The sequence below is a fragment of the Netta rufina genome (assembly GCF_964035555.1).
Source record: "Netta rufina genome assembly, chromosome: 16".
Taxonomy (NCBI): Eukaryota; Metazoa; Chordata; class Aves; order Anseriformes; family Anatidae; genus Netta; species Netta rufina.
In genome coordinates this window covers 7,272,148-7,299,404 of record NC_140140.1, presented here as the reverse complement: position 1 = coordinate 7,299,404, position 27,257 = coordinate 7,272,148, and the positions used below count along the sequence as shown (strand labels likewise).

Genomic DNA, 27,257 nt, shown 5'->3' with positions numbered 1-27,257 from the left:
TTCAGTACTGGCATTTTAGCTTCTGTTGTATTGTAAATAATTGCTGAGAAAACTGGAAAATATTTAGCTGGCATTTACTTAATTAAAGCTAGCTGTTCTTCAAAATAAAAATATAATGTCACTATTTTAAGACAGTGCTTTGATAGGTATTTGTGTTTCTGCTTTATCTGTACTGACTATGTACTTTTCAGTCATGCTGAACTCACTGCTCTTTCAGATAATGTTTACAGAATATACTCAACAAGTTACTTTGAGCTGGATTGATATATCAGCTTGAGTTTCCATGTACTGTTCAAAACTGCATGTAGGTAAAAATATTATTCTGAGGGGACGTTGTATTTCTAAATTCCGAGTGGATTTAGAAGATAAAAGGGCAATTCTTCAATCATGACCAAGGAAAAAATTCAGTTGATGAAAGAGATTTGATAGACAGGAATGTTTCAGAAGTAGTAGACAACCTATGAAACTTGGTGCCACCAAGATATTGATAGCTGATCTGCTGTGCCTGGAGCAGACTTGACTCTCAGCCCTAGACAGAATTTAATGAACTAGTTACCTTGTAGATTTGCCATGTTGGGTGCTTGTGGCCAGGAAGACTCGGCTGTAGAGCCCCAGGCTGACTGACATTTGGTGGGTTTAGCTGAAATGATGTGAATGTATGATTGTCAGAGTTGCAGAGGGAGAAGTCTGTCCTCATCTAGAGTGACTTAATAGATTTTGTTTGTTTTTATTTATTCAAGCACGCTTGTTTACCAAAATAAAATTTAAAAAAGGCAATAACTACCTTGGAAATTATTTATAGATTTGGATAAATGATGTGGATCCCTGGTTTTCTGTAAAGAACACACCATAGGACAGTCTTCCCCATTACAGGATTTCTTGCTCTATGCAGTGGAGGATTCCTTCCTGTTAAAAGACAAAGGGGAAAAATGCTAGGTGTAACCAGCCTTCAGAGCTATCTCCTTTTGTCTTATATTTTACAAGATAGTTCCCAGTATGTGTTCTTATATGGAAGTCATTTGGAAGGCACTTGAAGACATGTCTCAGGGCTTTTGTTGCCTAATATTCCTTTAACTTTCTTCCTGTTGGTCTGCCAGTGTTCTGGAGGGAGAGGCTATAGAGAGGAAGAAGTACATAGATTAGGTCTTCAGATACTTGCAAGTAAGCTTTTTCAAGGGGCCCATCTACTCACTGCTTTCTAAATGAGCAAATTCAGATAATGGTTACCTTTAATCTTCCACCTCCTTATGAATGAATTGAAAAATTAAAAAAAAAGTGAGGAGGTTTAAATTTTTCTTGCATTCCAAAATATTCTGTTACTGACTTGAAGTTGCTAAGTCAAGTACTTGAGTCATATCCTTGAAAATGGCTGAAAAAACGGCATTTTTCTGTCCCTATTACTTCAAATTGGGACAGCTACGTGTTGTTGTATGAGTAATTATGTTTACTTGACAAATAAAATGCTCTGAACACTTTCAAGTGTTTTAAAATTGAAAAACACCAAACTAACTTGTGTCGTTAAGACATTTTATATGAAAAGATAACAGGTGAAATACCTCCTTGTTCTACTTGAAATAAAATTTGGTAACTGCTTTCAGAACGCTACATATGGTTAACTATGTGCTTAATGCTTTCAATTAAGGTAGCAAACTTTTAATGCCTGTAAGAACTGCTGTATTTCTTTTCTCAAGGAAAAAAAAGGTCTTAGGAAGAGTTCAAGCATAACACAGACAAGGTAGAAACAATATATTAAACTAAAGGACATGGTCACCTTTTCCTTTCCTTTTAAGTTATGGTTTCTTTTTGAAATACACTTGCTTACCTGTGTGGTCATGGAGTATCTCTCAAATACGAGACATCCTAGCTGAGAAGCTGAACTAAGTGAAATTATTTATACTTAAGAGAGGAACAGTGAGAGCAGGTCTAGGTTCTTGAACAAGCTCCTAACTGCAAAAATACAAGCTAACCAACCTGATAAAATAATGCTTGCAAATGTGCTAATTAACTTCTGTATATTTTTCTTCAGATTTGCAAACAAGACTTTCTCAGCAGAATGAAGGTAAACTATAATTTAATATACCTTGTTACCATTAGATTTTGTGTTACAAATGTTGTTTCTAAGTGAAATGCTTCTGGTGTGGAGTCTGTCCATAGCCTGAGGTTGTATTGGTGTTTGTAGAAATCATAGTATCAACTGAAAAGAACAGAAAGTGTCGTAAACCTTTTTTTCCTGTAGCATTTCCTCAGTATTGGACTGACATATAGCCTGTGAATGTTACCTAGAAAATATGTGGGTTGCGGTGTGGCTTTGTTTTCTCCTACCTTAAAGGTAGAGACTGGAGGGCTCATTTTAGAATTAGGACTTTGGGATTATTTTCCCTGGATTAGTCATGATGTTACTGATTTTGATGCCTGTGTAGGTAGAGAGAAGGTGGCCTTTATTTCAGCTAAATTAACGGAAGCTTACAGCCTATGGAGAGGACAGCCTATTTATATTACATAAACAGCTTATATAATGCAACTTTAATGAGATTAATAAGATGCACCATGATGATTAGTAACAATAGATGGCAACTGATAGTTTAGTTACTGAGAGTGTAGTTCACTTTATTGGTTTAGTTATCAAATATTACCGGCATGATGCCTTTCTTAGTAAAGGAGAAAAAATATGTATGCATATAACAGAAGTATTTTGTGCTCAAAATACATCTTGAGAACTCTCGGAAGTGGATGTCACCTCCTGTGAAGTCAGATGGGGTGGTCCCACTCCATCTGAAGCTGCTGTCTGACTTAAATGTGGAGTATGTGCCCCAGTTGAAGTGCTAGTATACAGCTCTGGCAGAGTTTAGATGCATACAAAGATGAATGTATTCAAGTGTTTAAATTGAAAATCTGCCTAAATCAACATGCAGAGTGATCTGTTAACTTTTTGATATCAGTTGTAGTTAATCTGTTCTATCTTCCATATTGATCAATTTGAGAATTTTCTATAATAGATGATGACTAGCTAATGAGTTCTTTGCCTTCAGTTTTCAGTTTAGTTAGATTTGTTGCTATGACTGCTGAATGCTGGGGTTTTAGAGAAATGAACCATTTAAATTGGAAAAATGCATAGCGGATTCTTAGATTTGGTATTGTTTTTTTTTCCCATTAAAACAGTTTTGGCTGCAGCTGCTTCTGTACAACCACTTGCAACACAGTGCTTCCAGCTTTCCAACATGTTTAATCCTCAAACGTAAGTGATTTGTCATTGTTTCTGTTTGCCTTTTGTTGATGACCTAAATGTGTGAGAAAGTAATTAGACTGTTGTGGAGGTGGGTTTTTTGATGGTTGGTTGGTTGGTTGTGAGTTCAGTGTTGTTGTGAGTAATGTTTCCATCTCTGTCCTGTTCCTCTTCTACCCCCTGCAGTGAAGAAGAAGCTGGCTGGGATACAGAAATTAAAGATGATGTGATTGAGGAATGTAACAAACATGGAGGAGTTATCCACATCTATGTAGACAAGAATTCAGCTCAGGTACGCCTGGTTCGAGGAACACACTGAGTAGTTTTTAGGAGTTTTGTTGCTTTGTACTTGCTAGAGGGAGCATTACAAATACTTTTTTTTCTTAATCTGAGTCTGAATTTCTTGAAGGGGCTTGCAGTTTTTTCAAGAACATAGATCGTTTCCTTCTGTTCTGAGTCAGTTTTCTGGTGTTGCAGTCTGCTCTTAAAGATTTCCACAGCTGAAGTTGCTGTGGGAATGCAAGCAGGAGAATAGCAATAGCTATTGCTTTTGGCTTTTCCCTTAAGCTGTGCATTTCTGAAAAGCAAGGGACTTCTAATGTAGATACCATGTAGGTTCTGAGCACATGGAGCTGCGACTCTGCCTCACTTCATCTAACTCATGATGTGACAGCTGTAACCTTTTGTTTTAATACCACCTGCTAGGTTACGTGAAATCCATTTTGTCGTTCTAGGACAGAATGGCTCACACACATGGCTCAGACATAAAATACCTACTAGTATTTGAAAATACCTTCTTCAGACACAAATTTTCACTGTGCTGTTTTCTGGGCGTAGACTCTTGTTATGTTTTTCTCTCATGTTCAGTTTCTCATCCCCAATCTTTTGGGGCTCCTTTCCAGACAGACAGACTTCCTAAGCTCTGAGGGCTGTCAGTATTCAGCAGTGAAGTCATAATTGGTAGGGGTGAAAAGATTGCAGTCCAAGCTGAACGCATAATTTTCTCTTGCACCACACCAATCTGTGTGGTGTGTAAGGAAAACTAAAACTTTCTATTGCTGTCTCATTTCACGGTATAAACAGCTTGGATGTCTGTGCAGGGGGATGCTGAGAACAACTGTGTGCATTACTCAGTGCTTTAAACAACAGCTTTCTGCTGCCTGGTTGTGGTCTGCTAGAGCCCTTACCTCAGATTGTTCCCTTGAGAAAGGATGCTGTCACAGTGGGAGAAGTTAGCAGGGGCTGGAGAATACTGCTGAAGCAAAGGCTGAATTCAGTTTCTTAATACCTTATTTTCCTCTAAAATCTTTCAGCTAGGATGCGACCTGGTTGAAGAATTATTGGTAGTATTCTGTTTAAGCAGATGGCCAGAAGCAGAAGTCTACAGTAATGTGTATACATTTGTTTTGTTGGTTTTCAATGCGAATGTTGCAGTACTTTGGGTTAGGCTGGTTTATTGCTTAGCTTGCAGATAGACAATTCCAGGTATCTCGTCAAAAGACAAATGATGTGTCTGTCACTCTGGTTAGATACCATCTTAGGTTGTTCTTACTGTACCAGCCTTCTTTGAAGTGATGGATGTCCTGTCCCCAGGCACAAGTACTTAATGTTGTTGAAAATAACTGTGTACTAGGTAGACTTAACTAGTACATCCAGTTAAGCATTTGTCATTAAATGTTAGTTACTCGTGAAATTTGATGGCTAGCCCAACTTCTTGCAGTCTTCCGTTTCACATGAATCATAGAATATCCCAAGTTGGAAGGGACCCAAAAGGAGCATCAAGTCCAACTCCTGGCACCCTGTGGGTCTACCCAAAAATTCAGACCAAGTGACTAAGTGCACAGTCCAAATGCTTCTTAAACTCTAACAGGCTTGGTGCTGTGACTATGTCCCTGGGGAGCCTGTTGCAGTGTGCAACCACACTCTCGGTGAAGAACCTTTTCCTGATGTTCAGCCTAAACCTTCCCTGCCACAGCTTGACTCCATTCCCTTGGGTCCTGTCACTGGTCACTGAAGAGAATAGATCATCGCCTGCCCCTCCACTCCTACTCGTGAGGAAGTTGTAGGCTGTGATGAGGTCTCCCTCCCCATAGCCTCTTTTTCCAGGCTGAACAGGCCCAGTGACCTCAGCCACTCCTCATATGTCTTCCATTATACAATGAAATTGTGCAATTGGCAACCATTAGATTATAATTCAAACAGTGTAAGGAACAAGTAAGCAATCCATTGCTTTCTGCTTCCATAACAAGCTCACATTGTCTCACATTTTTTCTGCAAAACCTTAGAAAAGATTCGTGCTTCCTGCTGAAGTAACTGCTACAGTATGGTAATGCATATTTGTAAAAATTCTCTCCAGTACTTCCATATTCTTGTGTTCATTCTATAGTACCAGTGGGTACCAGTAGAAACATGGTGAGGCAGGTTTGCCTCGATAACAACCATTCAAAGGAAGTCTATGAGAATTGACAATGTAGGAAATCTTCAAGCTTCTAATAGACTGTACACTTTTGTGTTGCAGGGCAATGTGTATGTCAAATGTCCTTCAATTGCTGCTGCCATTGCAGCTGTAAATGCATTGCACGGGAGGTGGTTTGCAGGTGAGTAGATTTCGTCTAGAAACATGCATTTATTCCTTAATTGCAGAAATTAACAAATACTGATTTTTTTTAATTTTTTTTAAATCTTCTGATTAGGTAAAATGATTACAGCAGCGTATGTACCTCTTCCAACATACCATAGCCTTTTCCCAGATTCTATGACTGCAACCCAACTACTGGTTCCTGTTCGACGATGAAGATGGATTTAGTCAGTTTTGTACATAGTTATTTTTTGGAGGAAGATTGAGTTATCTTTTATTTAGATAAAACTAAAGGAAAGGATTTAATGTCATTTTGTGTACACTTCCTGCTACCTTTAAAAATAAAATGAAGTAAGCAGAAATGCAGTGTGTTCATTCTCCCTAACTAGCATTTCCACTGTATACAAAGCTGTTGACTTCTTGTTCTGCCTTGTAATTCTTGTACATTTACTAAGGTGATCTGTAGGAACTGAGAAGTAGCTCATAGAAAACAAATTCTCTGTAAAAGGCAGATGGGACATAATGACATTTTTAATGTTTCACAAGCCTTTCTTTTAATGCAGCAATTACATTTTACATTTCACTAAATGTAGGTGGTCTGCTAAAGGTTAATATCGGAGATAGACTTTATGAAGGGACATATTTAGTGTTGTGTATAAATGGAGAATTCAAAAGGCTACTGAAAGCTGATTCCAGTCAGCCACTCAGCTTGCTTTGTGCTGAATAATTGGTAAGAATAGAAAGATTGAAGGGTTTTATTTCTTGATGGTAACTTTTGATTAATGTATCTGTAAAAGTTTCTTTGTAAATACTGTGTGAGGTGTGTCTTAAGTTTCCAAACAAAACGATCTCTGCATTTCCAGATAAGTTTCTGTGTATGCAGTGTAGCACAGTTGGAAGGATTTCAGCAGAGTCTGAAAATCAGCAGGAAATACAGAAACATGTTTTGTTCTGGTTGCATATAATCTTTGCTCTTTTTAAGCTCTGTGAGCTCTGAAATATATTTTTGGGTTACTTCAGTGTGTTTGACAGGACAGCTTGATATTTCTATCAAACAAAGACTTTCATATTGCAACAATCTTTGTAAGAACCACTCAAATAAAATTCTCTTAAAAAGGCTTTTATGAAGTTTTATTTCTCCCGTCTCCTAATACCATATAAGCAGGGTGTTTGAGTGTCTATCACCTGCCTCCATTCTGAACAGCCCCCTCCATCTACTCTTTCAAAACTGGAACTCTATCTCCAGAGGAAAATGCAGGTGCTTTTTCCTGCTGTTCTGAACCCATTGTGTGCTGCAGCTGTGGGTGAGGGCTTGTGGGTTACTCACCAGCCTGGCAGCGGACAACCCTTCTACTTTCGCAGGCTACCTGTAGACCGGTTCTAGAGGTTAATTCCTCCCTCCCCCCCATCTTTCGCAAATAGTTGCAAATCATGCAGGTGTAGAAATCTGAACACCAGCCCTGGAGAACCTGGGACAATTGTATTGCTGCTTTGGTACCTCTTTGTCACTTCTGTGACACTTTTCAATCATTGGCTAACAGCAGCTGTGTGACAAAGGGGCAGGGAGTATCTGCCTCTCTGGGTGAAGATGGGCTGAACAGAGAATGCTGCCTGTGCCTTCAGGCAGTACGGTGGTGACCTGGGCTCCAGCTACTTAGATTGCCATTCAGGGTCTGGGTAGCCTTGGTTGAGCTGCAGCAGTAAGTGATGGCCTTCAGAAATCCAGAATGGAGCGCTGAGGCCATGGAAATGGGACCGGGGGAAGATGAACTGGAGCAAATAGAAAGGAAATTGTGGGGAGGAGGCCAGAGGCTGGCCCAGAAGTACATGACAGCTGAAGAAATCCAAGCAAAGCTTAACTTTATTTTGCTTGACTATTTTTTCAGTTGCCAGTATAAATCCACCACTGCTAGTTGGGGTAAAACTTCAGCCGTTCCAAAGCATCTGTATTGCTCAACTTATTTGTACAGAATTTCCCTCACAGGTTAGTAAGCCACATGATAGCATGCAAAGAACAGGCTTTTACTGGCAAATCTCAACTTCTCCGTCAAGAGTGGAGAAATGGCACTTGGACTACCTCCATCCTGTATAGGCACTGGCTGAAGCTCCTCTGCTGAGAGTTGTGCTTCAATGAAGCTAACTTGTCCTTTTCCATCATTCAGAAGAAATACAAGAGGAGCAAAGGAAGGCTTGTTTCAAAAGCCAAGTAACAGGAGATTGCAACACTAAGCTAAACGTTTCATAGTCCAGCTGTACACAACACCATGGTAGCAGGTGAATGGTAGGTTCCTTGTGAAGCACCTTATAAAGCCCATTATAAAGCCCTTTATTTCCTTAAGGAAATAAAAGCCCATTAAGGAAGACTGGAGGAGACTATGTGTGGAGCAGGGTTGGCTGTTAGCACAGCTTGCTTTGAGAGGTGAGGCACCTTGCCTGTCAAAGGGAATGGAAAGTCACCTAGGAGCTGGGTACAGGAGGTGGCAACGACTGACACTTGTGCCCTACAGGCCATACTTGGGGGTTGAGAGCCGTGGAAGAGGCGGTACAGTCCAGGGGTGCTGTTCTGTGCTGACAACTTGCAGCCAGTACAGCTAGTCCTGACCGGACAGCTTTGCAAAGATGTTTCTCAAGGTCTGACAGATTGGGTATCCCCCATGGCAGGTGTGACTTTCACAAAGTACCTTCAGCTGTCAGGTGGTGGGAGCTTTTTTCCTGTTTGTACCAGTTTGTGATTTCCAGCTCCAGCAGCAGGAGCGTACCTGCAGCTGTTCCTCGCTGTGCCTTGGCTTCTTCCAGCAATTCTGTGCCTTCAGGCTGGAGGGAGGAGCCTGAGCTATGGCAGTTTGCCCTCAGCAAGCTGCAGAAGCACTTGCTCAATCCCATTGCCAGCAGCTGGGTTTCATTGCTCTCTGTTAGGGAATTTGCCCCAGAACAAGGCATGAGATGATCACGTTACCTAGAACTCGGGAATAGGGTCAACTACAACTATTTATGCAATAGAAGAAAATTTTGCAATAGGAGAAAAATTTGACCGTTGTTCTGAATTAACCACAGAATAACTCTCCTAGACTGGGGAAGGCATCAATGAAATAGGTTTGGCGGCACATACGCGAGCTGCCCAAGCGGCAATTCTCATTGTCATGGGCAATTGTCACGGGAGTAAGAGAAGTGAGGACAGTAGAAATTCAGTAAAGAGCACATCTGCAGAAGGAAGCTACAGCAAGGAGGATGGTGCTTCACAATTTCATGAAGAGCACTCAGTTCCAGGTATCTAAAGACTTTATTATGGTACAGAGGAGGAATGGCTGGGCAGGGACACTTCAGGTTAAAAACCCAAGCTCCAGATTAGCAACGGATTCCCATGCCTATAGCCATGAACGTCCCAAACGTCCCACCGCTTTGCATCATCGTTTTGCCAACTCCACCCATCAGCTCTCGTCCTCGCATGCCAATCCTGAGATAAAGAAAAACACAACAATTATGTAAAAGCTGAAGCAGACAAACATTAACAGCAGAAATCCTCTGGTACAACCAGCTAAGGGCTGCATGAGAGCCCAAATCCAATACCTTGTCTTTAGGCTAAATTTAAAGCAATGCCCCCAGGCTCTGTCAGGAGACCAACAGCCTGACCCCCCACAAAGAAAACTGGAGAGGGTTTCTTTGGGCACTTCAGGGGCTCTTCGCAACAGTCCTTGTGCATTTTCTGCAGTGGTACCAGCCTGATGCTGTACCTCCTGCCACGTCATTGCAGTGATCAGCAGTGTTGTGCTGTGAACTGCATCTGGGTCCCACTCAAGCCAAACCGTACAGGTATTTCCCCCACAGTTCCGCCAACCACTTCCCTTCCCTGACTCCACAAACGGATGCAGCTGCGGGACAGGTTGCAAGGAGTGCATAGATACTGGGAACAAGGGGAGCAGGAGCAGCTTTGACTGCCAGCACCCCAAGCATACTTATTTTGGGGGGAAAAATGCTTGGTGCTGTCCAAATATTTGACTTGCTAGAGAATAAAGAGATCTTAACTGGTGTATCATCAGCTTCTCTAGCTTCAGTGGCGGTATTTTTAATACCATCAAACTATAAACCATTTTGTAAACTAACTTCCTACTTACCACTGACACAGTATTTTTAATGCAAGATAAATTCAAAAGGCCTGGAAGTGCTCAGACACACTTCTGTTCTCCAGTTTACATTTACTTAAGGTTGGACCAATGCAAAAAAAATAGTTTTTCTCGGGAAACTCCAGTAACATTTGGCTTCTAAGTGCTGCAGTGACTGTAGTGTGTAAGGAATTTCATGCATTAAATTTTTGAGACATGGAGATTTTCCCCAAAAATCACTACAGTAGAAGTAATGTAGCTGTATCGTTCAAGAATGACAGAACTGCCACTGCTGCTTCTTCCTACCTAAAATCTGTATTTTCTACTAGTGTTGTACCATGTACAAATATCTTCCAGGATCTGAGAAGGATCAGAATGCTTTTTAAACCATATCAGATCAGGTTTTGTGCCTTTTCCCCCTTTTTAGGTTCACTACCAAATCATCAGTCATGTTTAATCACAGATTAAAAATCCTCAAGCACAAAGAGTTCTACAAAATACTAAGGCACTTATTCCCTTTAATGGACAAAGAGTGCCAAAACCAGTCAGTGAGCAGCACAAGAGCTACCAGCGCAGCAGTGAGCATTTTGTGTCTCCATGCTGTTACGCTGGACAGTGAGGGAAAGGTGGACTACTGCACAACAGGGTTGTGCCAATGGCAACCACCAGCTCTTGCAATCATGACTCCAGGTAATTAATTGCCTCTGTGCATGGGTGCAGGATGCCCAAGCCAACATGGCACAGACACCTGAGAGCCTGCAGGGTACCTCAGACAAGCCTGAGAGCTAAGACATGGCTACATGTGGATCTGCACTGAGAATTCACCCAGCTCCTCTTGGAGCAGCATTTTGACAGCTCAGCAGTGCTTCCCAAAACAACCTCCACCACGAGTGGCAGGGAAAGGTCTGCATAACTGTGATCCACTTGTACACAGTTACGGGTGGTACCTGTCCATCCCAGAACAGGCCAACTTTATCCACAGGCAAAGTTTCATCTCTGTGACAAATAAGAACCAGACCTGCGCCTCCCATCCTAGCCCAGAGTAGGAAACATTTCTCCCTGGCTGCGGCTGTCGTGCCCTGTCCATGGGAGCCATTTCTGTGGCATACCTGAGGCAGGAAAACGTGCCGAACAGCGCTCCTGCTGCCATGCCCACAGCAAAGCCCATCATGAAACCCATCTTTACTCTGTCAAAGCAGCTGGGCTGTGATTGCCCGTACGGGCCCACGGTCACAGGCATCTAGAAAACAAAGCACACATACAAGAAAAAACAGAGATGGATTTACTGCCATGCCCCACACACTTCTATAACCAAACTGGGATGGAAAGTAGCAACTGTGAGGTCATGGAATCATAGAATGGCTCGGGTTGGAAAGGACCTTAAAGATCATCTAACTCCAAACGCCCTGCCATGGGCAGGGATGCCACCCACTAGATCAGGTTGGCCAAAGCCCCATCCAGCCTGGCCTTGAAAGCCTCCAGGGAATGCCACAGCTTCTCTGGGCAACCTGTTCCAGTGCCTCACCACCCTCTGAGGGTGAAGAATTTCCTCCTAACCACTAGTCTAAATCTCCCTTCTTTTAGTTTAAGATCTTTCCCCCTTGTCCTATCATTACCTACCTAAGTAAAGACTCCTTCTCCATCTTTTTATAAGACTCCTTTAAGTACTAAAAGGTTGTGATTAGGTCTCCCTGGAGCCTTCTCTTATCCACGCTGAACAACCCCAGCTCTCTCAGCCTTCTTCATAGAAGAGGTGCTCCAGCCCTCTGATCATCTTTGTAGCCCTCCTCTGGACTCGCTCTAACAGGTCTACGTCTTTTTTTGTGCTGGGGCCCCAGACTGAGATGCAGGACTCCAAGTGGGGCCTCACAAGGGCAGAGCAAAGGGGCACGATCACCTCCTTCCGCCTGTTACCCTCTCCTCTTTTGATGCAGCCCAGGATGCAGTTGGCCTTCTGTGGTATCAACCACACCACTCAGCTTGGTGTTATCTGCAAGCTTGCTGAGCATGCACTCGATCCCCCTGTCTATGTGGTTGATAAAGACATGAAACAGCACCGGTCCTAGGGACAGACCCCTGAGGGACACCGCTCGTCACCAGCCTCCACCTGGGCACGGAGCCATTGAGCACCACTCTGGGTATGGCCTTCAGGCCCATTCCTTATCCACTGAATGGTCCACGCACCAAATCCACACTCAGCAATAAAAGGTGGAAAGAGGAAGAAGAGGGGAGGGAGGAGAGACGTTTTCCTGTTGTGAAAACGTCTGTCCTCCCAAACAATGGCTACATGCATTGAGGCCCTGCTGCAAGGATGTGGTCAAGCATCGCTCCTTGGTGGGAAGCAGAGAGGAATTTCTTTCCTCTGCACTTCCACACGGCCTTTGCTCGTTTTTTGTTTGTTTGCTTGCTTTTTCCTTTTCCCCTTTCTCTTTTTCCCCTTTAGTTAAACCATTTAATCATTAATAAACTTCCCCTAGTAATTATTTTCCCTTCAATTCAACCATCCTTATCTCAGCCCGTCAGTTGTTTCTTTCCTTTTCCTCTCCTCCCGAGCAGGGGCACTCAGGGAGCTGTGGCGGCGTCCAGCGGCCCAGCCCGACAGATCCACCACAGCGGGGCGCAGGGGGCTTGCTCCGGGGCCCTGCCCGCACCGCAGGCGCTGTGGTTCCCGTTTTTTTTCCTTCTGTCTTTCCCTCACTTTTCGGGATTTCGTCACTCCGCTCCCCGAGCCCCGCTCCCCTGGGAGCCCCCCGTCAGCGTTCGCGCCCCGGGCAGCTCCTGGCACCGGCGCGGCCCCGCTTCGCCCCCCACCCCCGGGCCCGCGCCGCAGTCACCTCACGGCGGCCCCGACCCCAGCCCCGACCCCCGCGGCCCGGCCCGGCCCTGCCCGTACCTCGCCGCCGCCCTCTCCGCTCTCCGCTTCCGTCGCTGCCGGGGACGTGGGCGGAAGGGGCGGGCAGGGCCCGGTGTGTCCCGGCACAGCCCCCTCGGCCATGCTGCTGTGGCGGCGCCTGGCGGCCCTGAGGGCGGCCCCCGGCCCCCGGCGGCTCTCGGTGGCGGCGAGACCGGGACCGGGACCCTCATCCCCAGGGCCAAGCGGCGATGGCGACGGCGCCCTGCGGCCGCTCTACATGGACGTCCAGGCCACCACCCCGCTGGTGCGTGCTCGGGCCCTGCCGCTGCGGTTTGCGAGGCCGGCGCCGTCCTCCTCCTGCCCCCGTCCCCTCCCCGGCCCGGCTTTGCCTCCCCGGCCCAGCGCTGTCCCGTGCCCTGGTTGGTGTCATGCTTTGTGACACCTCCTGCTTCTTCTCAGAAATCCCTCTTTCTGCTGTGTTTGTTTGAAGAAATGCGTTTTGTTTGCTCCTTGGTGCTGAGCAGTTTGTGTCCTGCAGGATCCCAGGGTCCTGGACAGCATGCTGCCCTACCTGACAGCCTACTACGGCAACCCACACTCCCGGACCCACGCCTACGGCTGGGAGAGCGAGGCCGCCGTGGAGAAGGCCAGGCAGGTGAGTGGTGGCTCCACGCAGCCGGTGGTTTTCCTGCTGGCGAGGGCATCTGGTGCCAAAAGACGATCAAAAGCGATGATGATTCTGTGATAAAGCCGTGTGTGTGAGTTAGTCGTCTGCAGGCTGGATTGGGCAACTTCCTTTCCTCTGTGTTGAGCTATTCTTTGGCAGATTTATTGAAAGGAAAAGGAGTGACATCAGAGCAACTTGAAATGGCAGAAAGCAATACCTCAGGCAAAGATGCCTCAGAATTTTGGATCATGAGTGTGCTGCTGCAGGAAGGGGACTAATTTCCTCATTCTCCTGGTCTTTTATAAGTGTTTTTGATATTTATTTTGTAAGCAGTATGTACTGTTTTTTTGTGTACTTAATGTTTACGTTAATTTATGACAGGCTAATGCTTAATGCCATTGCTAATAATGATTATGAGCTTCTTGTGTATTTTGCATTAATGGAGATTATTGTATCGTAGCATAACTTTGTTAGATGCTAGTTGTGACCCTTCTGAGACTCTAAAGTGCATTCTTGAAAACATTTTGACTGTGTTATGGTATGGTGAATTTGTTGCATTTTATAATAACAAATCAAATTTGCATGTCTTTTTCAACAGCAAGTTGCGGATTTAATAGGAGCTGATTCAAGAGAAATTATCTTTACTAGTGGTGCTACAGAATCAAATAACATGGCAATTAAGGTAAAAGGTTTATGCTGATAGATATTTTGTTAAAACTGTTAAGAACTGTGCACATCTTTCAACAAATTAAACCAGTCCTCTTCAGTGTTTTCATAAATTATTTGGATGAAGGACTCAAAGGTTTTTTGAACAAGTTTGCAGACGATACCAAATTGAGTGGAGCTGTTAACTCCGTCTAGGGCAGTGAAGCCTTGCAGAGAGATCTGGACAAATTAGGTTGCTGAGCAATCACCAACAGTGTGAAGTTTAACAAGAGCAAGTGCTGGATTCTGCACCTGGGAAGGGGTAACCCTGGCTATATGTACAGACTGGGGGATGAGATGCTGGAGAGCAGCCCCGCAGAAAGGGACCTGGGGGTTTTGGTTAACAGCAAGCTGAACATGAGTCAGCAGTGTGCCCTGGCAGCCAGGAGGGCCAACTGTATCCTGAGGTGCATCAAGCACAGCACTGTTAGCCGATAGTGGGAGGTGATTGTCCCGCTTTGCTCTGCAGTGGCGCGGCCTCACCTCGAGTGCTGTGTGCAGTTTTGGGTGCCACAGTATGAGAAAGATTTAAAACTGTCAGAGTGTCCAAAGGAGGGCTACAAAGATGATGAAGGGTGTAGAGGGCAAGATGTATGAGGAGCAGCTGAGGTCCCTTGGTTTGTACAGCCCAGAGAGGAGGAGGATGCAGCTCCCTTCCAAGGGGAGCAGAGGGGCAGGCACTGAGCTCTGCTCCCTGGGGACAGCGACAGGACCCAAGAGAGCAGCATGGAGCTGCAACAGGGGAGGGTCAGGCTGTACCCAGGACATGGTTTTGAGGACAGTATATAATAGTCAATGTTTTGGTTTCTTTTTGGGGTTAGGGGCTGCTTTGTGTTGAAAAAGCACCTCAGTGTTCCACCATTGGCCCAATGATACTCTAAAATTCTTTGGGTTTAGTTTTCCTTTGTGATGCTGATTTAAAATGCATTTCCATTGAGTCTGAACAAAACTAGTTCGTGTGGCTTTTTTTTTTATTTATTCGATTTTATTTTACATGGAAGTAAAACATACGCTTAACTTATGTGCACCAAGTACAGCTCTTTTGTTTACATAATTTAAATCTTTACAACAAAACAGTGGTGGTGATTGCAAACTTTTCTTTGCTAAGATTAGTTTGTGTTTTAACCTTTAATCTAGAGCCTGTGGTTGTTCAGACATCTCATTATATATGACTCATAACAAGTTTCTGAAAAGTGCTTCTGTTAATAAGCAGTGTCAAGAATTTATATCTATTAGCATTTCCATAGGCTTTTTTTTGAAGTGAGATGCTTTAGTGCGATGAGTACTCATGAAAGTATCTAGTACGAATTACAGCTCGGTGCATTTCACAGTCAAGATTGCATAATTTTTATAATATATAGAAATATAATATTATATATTATAATATTATAATATGATAATAGATATGATAATATAATATATACAATATATTATAATAATAATATTGATATTATATAATATAGATATAGCAATTTCTTGTTTTTGAGCATTTTATGTAAAGCTTGCTCTCTTCAGTGTTGTAACAGCAAATTTCTTGTTCATGTATTGTGCCTGACAGGGTGTCGCAAGATTCTATAAATCCAGAAATAAGCACATCATTACTACGCAAACAGAGCACAAGTGTGTGTTGGATTCTTGCCGCTCCTTAGAGGCAGAAGGTTTTCGTGTCACGTATCTGCCTGTTCAAAAAAATGGGCTGATAGATTTGAAGGTAGGTTATTTACTGACAGATGGTGAAAATAGAAGATCTTTTTGCTTCAAACTGGTGCTGAAGAAGACCGTGTGACCCCTTAATAACAAAGAGAGAAAGGATGATAAATAGCACACCGTAGAAGGAGAGTCACAGTCAAATGTTTGATGGCTGTAGCAGGATCTTCTGTTCTGTCGTGTGCTCCAAATGTTTCTCAAACAGAGTTCATCCCTCATCCCAATCTGCTGGCAGTTGTGTCCATGTAGGTAGAACTGTCACATACCCTGTGGAGAGCCTGTGGGTGGCTGCTGTGGAGCGGGATTTGATAAAAGAGTTAGTGATGAAATTTCATGACCTGAGCTGCCCAAGGCATCAAACACAATGATTGCAAAGCTCCCTTCTGGTTTCTGTCCATCAATTGACCCTTCTGCGTATAAGGGCTGCAGTCCTGGGATTTAGAAGTGTGTATGCTTATTTCATCAGTTGTGTCCTGTAATACAAGTCAGCATCAGTTTTGCTTGTAGGCCTGTCATCTGGCTTGGAGAGAGTTTGTGGGGATGTGGTGGAGGGGAGTGATCAGGCTGGCAGGCACAGAAGTGTTAATTAAGTTTTATAAGAACTTCGCTGGCAGACTCCTCCTTTGTGTGATGCTTTTGTGTATATGGTACAATTCCTTTGTAGTCAGCCTAACTTTGTCTAGGTGTGGGTTAAGATGGCTTGTGGGTGTTTAACTCTTAAAAAAAAAAAATAGTTCATGGAATATACAAGACACGTGGCAAAAACTTTTGCTGACTTGATCGTGTCAGGTGGCTCTGTGCATACCATGGTTAGGATATGCAGAAATGCAGTTTGTCATGCTCCTCTTCCTGCAGGTATCCCATGTTCGTGTGGATTAGTTAAACATGTTCAGCAGTCACCGGGACTGTTCGTCAGAAGCCACAGGGATTGTTGACTGTGTGCTAGCTAGGGGGCTGGTTAAGACTTGCTAGCAAAATGGATGTGTGCTTCAAGAATCTTTTGCTTCTGCTTTTAGTCATAACTTCTGTGTGCTTGAATATTTCATCAGGAGCTGGAGGCTGCATTCCAGCCAGACACGGGTTTGGTTTCTGTAATGACTGTCAATAATGAAATAGGAGTGAAGCAGCCAATTCATGACATTGGTAAGTAGATGCTTGCTTCCAGAGGATAGCTAATGGCACTTTGCTTCATTTTACTTATTCTTTTTTCACAGAAAAATGCTACAGAGTCATGCTGATGTAATACAGTTAAGGATTTAGTAATATGCTGTTCCAAATAAGTATTTTAAAAGGGGAATGAGTATAAAATTCAGTAATGATTATAGCCTTGTAATAGAGTGGCTGCGTTGTTTCCCGTGTTGTTCTGAATGGTAATTTCTGAAATGTTCTGAATGTTGGTGAGGCATGGGAACAGGTTGCCCAGAGAGATTGTGGATGCCCCATCCCTGGAGGTGTTCAAGGCCAGCCTGGATGAGGCCCTGAGCAACCTGATCTAGTGGGTGGCATCCCTGGTTATGGCAGAGGGGTTGGAACTAGATGATCTTTAAGGTCCCTTCCAACCCAAGCTATTCTGTGATTCGATGCAGCTCCCAGGATCCCACTCTGATTGTGTGATAACAGCTTCTGTGACAGTGACCCCAAAATATCCTCCCTGTTCTGTATTAAAGATGTCCTTTTTTAAGATGTTTGAGTTTGTAGGCAGGTTTTAGGCCTTGGTGCCTGTCCTGCATGATTCTGGCAGGTTGTTTTGCCAGGCTGTGGCAGCTGTCCTGTTGTGCAGCTGTCTTTCCTCTTGCTTAACTGCTGCCTTGTTTTTTTTCCTCTTTAACCTTCATTGTGCTCAAGGCAACATTTTCCTGGTTTTCAAGGTTATATTTCTTCACTATAGACAAGTAATTGACCATCAGTTAACTGTTTATAGCTTTGAGGACTCTATTTTCATTCTGTGCCTGTGCTCTCAAGGCCATTACAGTCGTCCCACATTCAAATGCCAGTGTTCTGATAATGCCTTGATAACAAGTTGAGTAGGCCAGGACTGGGGCCTTGCAGAGTAAGCCTTGTGAAGGTTGTGGCCTCATATTAGCAGTAGTAATGCTGTTCCTGCTGGACCACAGGGGGCCAGATCTGCTGTGCAGAGAAGTCTGGAATGCATCTGTGCAAAGTATTGATTCTATGGAAGATGAATTATGAGTTTTTTGATGACAAGAATAGCGAATATTTAAGTTCACTGCCTATGAACATTACATAATTTTGTCCCTCAGGGTATTAACAGGCTTGAGTCAGTTCAGATGTGGGTCATCAGCATGTGTTCAGAGAATGGTTTTGGAGCTGAGTATTGTAAAACTTGGAAAATAGAGCAAATGGCATAAAAACACTTGGCAAGAATGAGCATGCAAGTAAGGCTAGCTTGTACTGGACTGACAGTGAGAAGAAAAAGAATCAATGTGAAAATTTTAATTTTGTCCAGCTGTGGAGTCATCTGGGGAAACTTAGGTGTCCTGTTTGGCTGTTTATACTTAAACAGGGCTGTGCTTTGATAGGTGTGGGTTTGGAAACAATTCCACTTCTCAGAAGACCTTTTAACTATTCAACTGAAGAAATTCACTGTAGTGTTACCTGCTGACCTACCTAAAACTGTGCCCAGCTAGGCACCAGCTAGAACACTTTGATGTAGTGTAGAAGAGATGTGAAATACACATTTCTTCCTTTGTCACCTCAGAATTAGTCCCTGCTATAAACTGATGCTTTATTGGAGTTTTTGGAATTGTAACAATTAGATGAGATAATGTGTTTTTCTTTCCTGCTTTTGTGTTTTTATTACAGGTGAGATCTGCCGTGCACGTAAAGTTTTCTTCCACACAGATGCTGCGCAAGCAATTGGTAAAATTCCTATGGATGTGAACGACATGAAAATTGATCTAATGAGCATCAGTGGCCATAAAATTTATGGGCCCAAAGGTATTTATTGAAACACTTTTCTAAAGATTTGTAGTTCTTGTGCTTGCCTTAGAAGGTAACTACATGAGTGTATACCCTAAGCCTGTATGTGACAGTGACTATTGCTACTTAAACTGTAGAAAATTGTTCCAGAACGGGTAGTGGACTGACTTTGGAGTAGTTCAGGCAGTGCTGTAAGGCTAACAGCTGTGATAAGTGGATCTCATACTTATTGGTTGTGAGGTGGCTTTGTTGAAAGAAGAAATGGTGTCTTATAATGATGGCAGCATTAGGATGAGTGGCTCTTCAGAAGTCAACTGCATGGTGTGAAGCAGCTTTGATACTGCAGTGGTTCAAATGAAATCACAGTGCTGTAGGGCTATGTTTAAATCCAAGTGTAACTTGCAACATGGAGATCAAAAGATTAAGTAGAAAGTTTAAATTCTTGGTGATTTTGGCCATCTTCTATACTGAATTGCTTCTTCCTATCCATCCCCTTTTGTGCACCTTCCCTGCAGAATGGGGTTTACAATCCAGCTACAGGTTTTGTAGCTGACTCTCAAATACTAAAAGTTTAGCTATTATCACCATTGCAGTCCATTTAGTTTGTAACACTTCATGTAGAAAGACAGAAAACAACTTTGCTGTATTCTGTGTGCTATTCAGACACAAAAGGCAAAATGATTTCTTATTTTTTCAATATATAGAGCTGAAGATGTAACTCTGGACAAGCATTATGTTTTCAAGAACTAACTTTGAACAGGAGACAGACACAAATTTTCCCAGCTTCTTATGATCAGAAATTGCAGCCATTCTTCCTGTGCTGACAGTCACTGGTTAGGTATATGCCAAAGCACATGAAGGTGTGGAAATCAAGTTTCTAGGTGAGGAGACTGGTGGGTTAAATTAGGTGGCTGTAAAAACTGCCACATCCAATCTGCCCGTTGGAGATCAGTGCCACTGAGAAACATACGGACTGGGGGATTAAAGGCTGGAGTACCAAGTCTTTAGGTGACTCAAGTATGCTGGGAGAAACCGAACTTCTCCCATGTCTGAAGCTCTGGGAGCCTGACTTAGTAGGAACATGAATGGTGGGAACAAACCTCATTTTCTAAAAAATACTGTGCTTCTGTATGCATTCACTACATTTTTCTCCAGTGAGGTGTCCAGATACATGTTTGCTGTGGAAACAAGGAATGTTTCCAAATCCTGGGAGTCCCTTCTCCTAATTCCAGAACTGTGCCTGTATACCACATAAATCCAACTATTTTTCTTGTTTGAAGGGGTCGGTGCTGTTTATGTTCGCCGTCGACCACGCGTGAGACTAGAACCCCTGCAGAGTGGGGGAGGCCAGGAGAGAGGACTGCGATCTGGGACTGTGCCCACTCCGTTAGCAGTGGGCCTTGGGGCGGCGTGTGAAGTGGCACAGCAAGAGATGGAGGTATGTGGGAGAGCGTGTTTGACCTGGACGACAGAAAATAATATAACAGGGCCAGCTGGATCTTAGGTTTCTTAGGTCTTTTTGTGTCCTTGTTTGTGAACTAAATTTGATTATCTTATTATAACATTCAGAGTTTTGGGATCTTGAAGTGTAACTGGAAGTTGATTTTCAGCTTTCTTAAATCCCTTTTTTCTTGATGTGGTTTGAATCTTGTTTTACAACAGATATATAGTTGGCTGCTTTAGTGAACTACAGCTTTAAGTGCTTGTGTTTGTTTCTCTGTTCTGCCCCAATGTATTAGCAGCCTCTCTAAGCTGAACAAGTATGTAATATATATTGGAACAATAAGATTTTCGAATCAACTATTCCAGTCCATTATCTATTGGACTGGATGATCTTTAAAGGTTCTTTCCAATCCAAACCTTTCTATGATTTTGTGATTCTGTTAAATGTATTTATGTTCAAGTTTACTGCAGCTTTGCAACTAAAAATGTTATGGTGTCTTCTTTTTCTTGGTCATTTATATGTAAAATATATATACCTATAACCTATATAAAACCTATATACCTAACCTATATAAAAGGTTATTTGCTAGACCTGGTGTTTAAGACTCTGCATGCTGCTGTACCTGTTTATGCACCAATTCATTCCTCACAGCTGGAACGTAAAAAACATCTAAATACTGCCAGTGGGATACATAGGCCAGGATATCTGTACAAATCAAATGGAGGTTTCTCCTGGGAGGCAGGCAGAGATCTTCTGTCTGAGCTGTGTGGTTATGGAAGCCTTGTTGCTGGTGGGAGAGCTTGCAGAGCCTGAATTTTTGAATTCTACAGGAGCCTCAGATCTAGAATCTTTTTCTAATCTCTGAGAATTTTGACATTAAACAAACAAAAAAAAAGTCATACTTGAGAATGCCTTATTTCTCTTCAAAGCTTTTTTGAGAATGTGACCAGGCGATTATAAACAAATATGAATTGCACGTGTGTATCTGACCATTTCTGTACCCTAGAGCTGATACTATACCTTACTGCTTTTTTAGTGTAAGTGACCTCAGTCTTTAGTTTAGAATGAGATTATGCTCATGGGCAGTTCTTATTTAGGAGGTTATGTGTTGTAAAGTCACATTATGGTTGAGTTCACAGTAATATGCGAGTGTGTGTTGTTATGTAATACAGTTTGAGAGCTTCTAAGAAAGGAAGAGACACTTTTACCACAGTAGATGCACTTTCTTGCGTTGCAAAATAAGTCATTTTTTGTATCACCTAACTTGTCTTTAAGCACAAATAGCTTGCCATGTTTACAAAAGACAATTTGACGGTTTGTGTATATATAGATCTTTCTGAATGATTTTTAATGTTTTCGAAGACTGAACTAGTTAGGACCAAACTGGTAATATTCTCTTTTAAACAGTCGTTAGAGTACTCAAAGCTTTAAGTTTTAAATGTGTTCTTTCCCCAGTCTAACCAAATGCAGCTACTTCAGTCTACTCATGGCTGCTCATGAGCAGTTTGAGTGAGCTCAGACATGCTAGAATTAGTGATCTGTTGATTTTTTTGCTCTCTTTTCTGGTTTCTTTGCTAGTATGACCATAAGCGAATCTCACAATTGGCAGAACGACTGGTTACAAAAATAATGAGTGAAGTTCCTGATGTGGTTATGAATGGAGATAAAGAACATCGTTATCCAGGTAACATTAGCAGAATCCTGGCCCTATTAGCTGGCTCCTTGTTGTTAATGTCCATGACTGAATAATGGAGATTAGCCACGTGCTGTGCAAGTACTGCCATGCAGATTTGCTCTAGATTTCTGTTGCTGGGAATTCTCCATTTTTCTATTTCATTTATTTTTATGTAGGATGCATCAATTTGTCTTTTGCATATGTGGAAGGAGAGAGTCTTCTGATGGCTCTGAAAGATGTGGCTCTATCTTCAGGAAGGTAGGTGGAATATGTAGGAAGGAGAGCAGTATCTTATAGAGAAAGTAATGTCTGCTGTAAAGTTACTAATAAGGAGTGGTCTCCACTGTGCCCTGTACTTTCCTGTTTGGTTGATGAGTCAGCCTGGCATTGACTGCGTTCTGAGAAGGTGTTTCTCTTAAGTGGCACATTGTAAAGGAAGGTCAAATGTATTCATCCTAAAAGCAAAAAAGCAGAAATTCCTATCTGCCAGCTTTGTAGATTCGTTAACTGTGGTCTAAGTGGCCTTGACTCGTAGCTGCCAGTGACACTTTAATTCCAAAGGCTACCGTCATTTGATCCACTACAGCTTCTGTCCTTCAGCAGGATTTTACACAAGTGAAATTTTCACATAATTAGAATCTAGTGAGTCTGGACACGTATCTGAATTAAATTAGTTAATAGTGCCAAAGTTTAATGCAAAAGTAGAAAGAAAATTTAATACACTCTTACAGAGCTGTGTCGACTCTACAAGAGTGACCAATGACATTTCTAAGACCAACTTCATGCTTATGATGAAGTTAATGAAGTGTAAAGATGCCCTCCTTTCCACACCTTTTGAGAACAAAGCAGTTAGAAATGCATATCTTAATTAGAAATGTGTTGACACTATGAACAGAGAGAACAAGTTTTCACATGACTGTGAAGCCCAACGCTTCTGTCGTGTTAAATCTCTTCTGAGGCTCTGCTTCGTGCACATTTCTAAGCAGTCCTATGGTTTGTGCTGCACGTTGCTACCTGTGAAAATTGAGTAACATGTAACCAGTTTTTCCTACTGCTTTGAGGTGGAAATTCTGCCTCCTGACTTTTTGTAGCTATATCATCTTGTTCTGTATTCCTCTGTGCACTGTTTTCCATTGACAGCAATACAAATCAGATAGCAATTTATGAAGCCTTTTTTTTTTTTAATGTGCCCGTTTATAGGTTATCATCTGTGGCTATTTCTGCCTTGGCTCTTGTCTTCTTTCCACAGCCTCCACTTCAGCTACCTCAGTCTGCAGTACTACTGCTTCTGTTTGGCATTGTGTTAATTCTTAGAACATTATCTATGCTCTCTCTTCTTTCGTCATGCTCCTAACTTATTACCCTCATTCCCTTCTAATGCATTCCCCTTCTGTACTTTTTCCTTAGCAGCAGAAATACCACTCTTCTTGCTCCTGTTGCGTTGTGTTCACTTGTAGTTTCCAAAAGGCTGGGGAACCTGCTATAGGTTATTGTAAAGATTCACAGTAATATTGAATGTCTGTAAATGATGTGTTCTTTGTTGGAGATTAGTGAAGTGTAGAATCTGCGCGTGGATAGAAGTGTGAAATTGGCCTTTTTTCCCTTTCCTTAGTGCTTGCACATCAGCTTCTCTGGAGCCTTCCTATGTTTTGCGGGCGATTGGAACAGATGAAGACTTGGCTCACTCCTCTATAAGGTGTGTGGAGTGGTCTTCCCTGTTGCTTCCAAATATGCTTCTTTTCTGCTGAAAGTATGTGGTGGTTTTGGTTCACCCATCTGTAGGCACACTATTCCAGTTCTTAATGTTTCTCTTTCAGATTTGGCATCGGTCGTTTCACTACTGAAGAAGAAGTAGATTATACAGTGCAGAAGTGCATCCAGCACGTTAAGAGGCTTAGGGAAATGAGGTGAGCCATCCTCTTACTGAACTTAAAGGCTCTGTAGGTATGATAATCATTTGAGGAATTGGATTTAGTTGAAAGTAATTGTTTATTTTAAAAATCTGTCAGTGTCCCTGTATATAGGCAAGTAGTATTGTCAGAGTATGTAGTGGGCCAGATCTTAACAGTAGCAAAAAAATTTTTGAGCAAACAAATGTTTTAACCATTTTTCTCCCAGATCCTGCCATTGTCAAGGAAACAGGGTGAGTAGGGCAAGCGCATAGGGTGGTTACCTAGAATTTTCTAAGCTAGAGGTGGTATTACTGTGTTTATGTATTTTGTTTTATTTTGGGAACACTGAAATATTCCTGATTTATCTGGCCATTATCAAATATGAGGACTCAGTCTCTAGGAAGCACATGTACTTTATGCCTAAAATGCAGGAAATGAGCTGAGGCACCTGCCCTCTCCCCTTTTGTATTTTGTCCAAGGGTAGCACATGTGAAGCTCACTGACTTCCAGAAGGGGAAGATAGATAGATAGATAGATAGATAGATAGATAGATAGATAGATCAATCTTAATTTTTGTGTAGTTGATGAAATTGCCTCTTTGGTTATTGTTTTTGATGTTGTCGTCCAGTGAATTTTAGATTTAGATAACATTCATTTTTCTCTTCTTCACAGTCCTCTCTGGGAAATGGTGCAGGATGGAATTGACCTCAAAAGCATTAAATGGACGCAGCACTGAGAAAACAAGCTCTATCCATGGACTAGATGGACGTGGATTAAAATGCATTTTCTGTACATTCCTGAACAAAAATCATGCAGCACTTTTCTGTTTTCTTTTTTTTTTTTTTTTTGTCACTTGCAATTTAGCTGGAAAACTATCTTTTCTGGTAACAGTCTTAAAAAGCCAAAATGAAACAAGTCTTTATTCTGAAGAAAGGCAGGATGATATCAAACCCACTACATTTATATTTACCCACAGAAATTTATGCTGAGACATAATTTATTTCGAAATGTATTTCTTAATGTGAAAAATGAGATCAGTGTGTTACTCCTGTGTTTGTGGAATCCTGGTGAGAGGTTCCTTCTCAAGCATCCTGTATAGCCGTTCTGCTTGCAGTACAGACCTGTTGGCAGGCCTCCAGTTCATTTTGTTTGAGGCGAGTACCCCTACAACTGCAGATGTTTTTGTGCTGCTTAAATATTTTGTGAAATTCTCACACAGTAAGAAGTTCAGTGTTTCTAGAGGAAAAGGATGCCTCAGTGTGGCTAGGTGCCTTCACAGTTAAGTTGTATGTGGAGTTAAGATTTTTTTTTACCAAAAAACTGTGTTTTGCTATTTTCTTTTTTTTTTTTGGGGGGGGGAGGGAGGGGAACTTGGGTGATGCTCGCACAGGTCAATGTGCATTAATCCAAATTTTAACATGTTTCAGTGTTACAGAACTTAAAATACAATGATGATGCACTTTGCTATCCCTTCCACTGTGTTTTTTTCAATGCAGTTTTTATATAAAAAGACGACTTGAATGACTGTGAGAGGGGAATATGCAGACTATGTCAGCTTCAGTTGCAATACCAGCTTAGTTGGAACTTTGGCGGCGGTGGTGGGGAAGCACATGAAGTGCAGTGTTTTCCGTGTGTTTTTGTTTTTTTTTTTTTTTTTTTCATTTGTAATGAGTCCTTTGCCATTACTTTGCTTATGGACACTTGGCTTCTGTCACTTTTGGGGGCCTTGCTCAATTGAGCCTGGGTGTTTTGTCTTTAGATAAGAACATGAGGTTCTGGATTTCTCTTTGCATGCCAGAGTTTACTTCTGTCCTATCTAAGACTTCCACAGGAATCCATTCCCTGCAAGTGCTGGGGAGAAGTGTCTGTAAAATGGGTTTGAGATTAATTCATATCAATGTTTCTCCTTTCTTATTTGTTTTGATGTTTCCAGGTGGAGACTTAACCCAGTATTCCGAAGTGCCTTTGTATCAGTTGCATAAGCAGACAGCTCTCAGATCAGTTGGTTGGTTGATGGATGCTGTAGTAGCTGTTGAATTTAATATACCTTACAGACAATATGTCACCAGTTCTGGATAGTTTCTGCGTTGAGGATGAACCACTTTGCGTAGAAGCTAAAGCTAAGTCTCACGGGGTGGATTGTATTACAAAAGCTTGTTTGTTTTTCTGTTACCAAGGACAGATTTGGTTGTTTGTAATGTGAAGCTAATCCTGAATTGTTCTATTTGAATTTATCAGCTTTAGCAGCTTTAATATTGTAAGACTGGCATATTATGTTTCATCACAACATTTTTAAAACTTCCATACGTATAACTGGGTTTTAGAGGTGTTTGTTTTATGTTTTATCCTTGTGCCATGTATGGTTTCTGGATTAAGCATGTAATAGTGTGCTTTGGAACTATATGTTTATGAAATTGTTCTTTGTGTTTCATGAATGATAAAAATGCAGATAACACTTAAACTTGGCTACTTTCAGTCTCTGTTAGTGACTGTAAACTTAGAGTAATATCAAGAAAAAAGTTTAGGACACTAATTATTTTGGGGGGATCTTCCTTTCTGGCTGTACCTCTGCAGCATAATCATTAAGTTGCTAAGTTGCAGCCTCCCATTAGAGAGCAGCGAAAGATAGACTCCTAAGTTTTCTGTGAATGCTTACACAAGCCCTTTCTGTCATCTAGTTGACATTTGACTTTTGATGAGTCACTCCTCTCAAACTTAATGTCCAATCTGATCTAATATATTTTTTAAAACTCACATAGCCTAGTTTGTGATTATTTGGAGAAAAGGGAACTCAGATCTTGAAGATCCTTAGTGCCTTTTATATTTGAAATATTAGTATATTAATGCTACATGTAAAGGTTTGGGCAACTCATTCACACTATTAACTAATGTTTGTTTAAATATGCTTATAGGTCAAGATGTGGAAAAATAATGGAGATAATTCTCATGAGAGAAATACCAAGGATGAATGTTTAGTTCTAAACCAGTGAATGCAGTTAAAGCTTTTTGTACAGGGAAGTAAGCTTGTTTGGAAGCGGGATATTTACAAATGGAACCACTTGTAACCTGAAGCTGTGGGGCTTCGTGGGCTTTTTTGATGATTAATTGGAGCCATCTGCAGGACATTAATAATATGAGCTGAAAAAAGTGAAGATTTAGTGTCATCGTTCTGTGAGAGTCATAAAAATTGAGCCAGTAACAGACAGGAATGAAATAAACTTTCAGTAGTGTAAGATAGTTAGGAAATATGTGAGGAAAGCAAAAAAAAAAAAAAAAAAAAAAAAAAAAAAGCCCTTGATGGGTTTTAGCACTTCTAAAAGCTGACAGAACATGCCACCTAACTACAAAAGCAATGTTTTTCCAGGAAGGCTAATACAGAAGTAGACAGTTACCTGTTTTAGGCTTGTGGAGACAGAGAAGAAGAGGGTAGGTTAAAAGATTTGTTGACAGTGCTATACAGCCAGCCAAAAGC

General features: G+C 42.0%; 3 protein-coding genes across 11 annotated transcripts in view; 2 read left to right on the top strand and 1 right to left on the bottom strand.

Moving 5' to 3' along the window:
* The window catches only part of RBM39 (RNA binding motif protein 39), a 32,102-nt gene extending 25,183 nt beyond the window's left edge, over positions 1 to 6,919 (top strand). For 6 of the 8 annotated variants that reach the window (XM_084296754.1, XM_084296753.1, XM_084296757.1 and 3 more), the window contains 5 exons: positions 2,027 to 2,059; positions 3,160 to 3,235; positions 3,410 to 3,515; positions 5,742 to 5,820; positions 5,917 to 6,919. In XM_084296754.1, coding sequence (XP_084152880.1) covers positions 2,027 to 2,059; positions 3,160 to 3,235; positions 3,410 to 3,515; positions 5,742 to 5,820; positions 5,917 to 6,017 — 395 coding nt within the window. In that variant the 3' untranslated portion in view covers positions 6,018 to 6,919. Of the gene's footprint in view, positions 1 to 2,026; positions 2,060 to 3,159; positions 3,236 to 3,409; positions 3,516 to 5,741; positions 5,821 to 5,916 lie in introns of those variants that run through there. The other 2 variants (XR_014618905.1, XR_014618906.1) reach the window with 1 other exon arrangement.
* Positions 6,920 to 9,062: 2,143 nt separating this feature from the next.
* Positions 9,063 to 12,835, bottom strand: ROMO1 (reactive oxygen species modulator 1). The gene is made up of 3 exons (XM_084296752.1): positions 12,795 to 12,835; positions 11,011 to 11,141; positions 9,063 to 9,255 (listed from the first exon to the last, which is right to left on the bottom strand). The coding sequence occupies exons 2-3, from the start codon at positions 11,139 to 11,141 to the stop codon at positions 9,147 to 9,149; spliced, it is 240 nt and encodes a 79-aa protein (XP_084152878.1). The 5' UTR covers positions 12,795 to 12,835; the 3' UTR covers positions 9,063 to 9,146.
* A 44-nt stretch (positions 12,836 to 12,879) lies between these two features.
* On the top strand, positions 12,880 to 26,250 carry NFS1 (NFS1 cysteine desulfurase). Of its 2 annotated transcripts, XR_014618892.1 has the most exons (13): positions 12,880 to 13,059; positions 13,294 to 13,410; positions 14,021 to 14,104; positions 15,686 to 15,838; positions 16,884 to 16,977; positions 18,658 to 18,792; positions 20,055 to 20,212; positions 21,797 to 21,902; positions 22,070 to 22,151; positions 23,506 to 23,589; positions 23,711 to 23,800; positions 24,458 to 24,939; positions 25,719 to 26,250. XR_014618892.1 is itself a non-coding variant. In XM_084296420.1 (12 exons), exons 1-12 carry the CDS (start codon positions 12,895 to 12,897, stop codon positions 24,519 to 24,521), a joined length of 1,332 nt encoding a protein of 443 aa, XP_084152546.1. In that variant the 5' UTR covers positions 12,880 to 12,894; the 3' UTR covers positions 24,522 to 25,110. The 2 variants fall into 2 exon arrangements, 1 of the variants encoding a protein (XP_084152546.1); XM_084296420.1 differs by lacking the exon at positions 25,719 to 26,250 and having other exon boundaries at positions 24,458 to 25,110.
* The last annotated feature ends 1,007 nt before the right edge of the window (positions 26,251 to 27,257 follow it).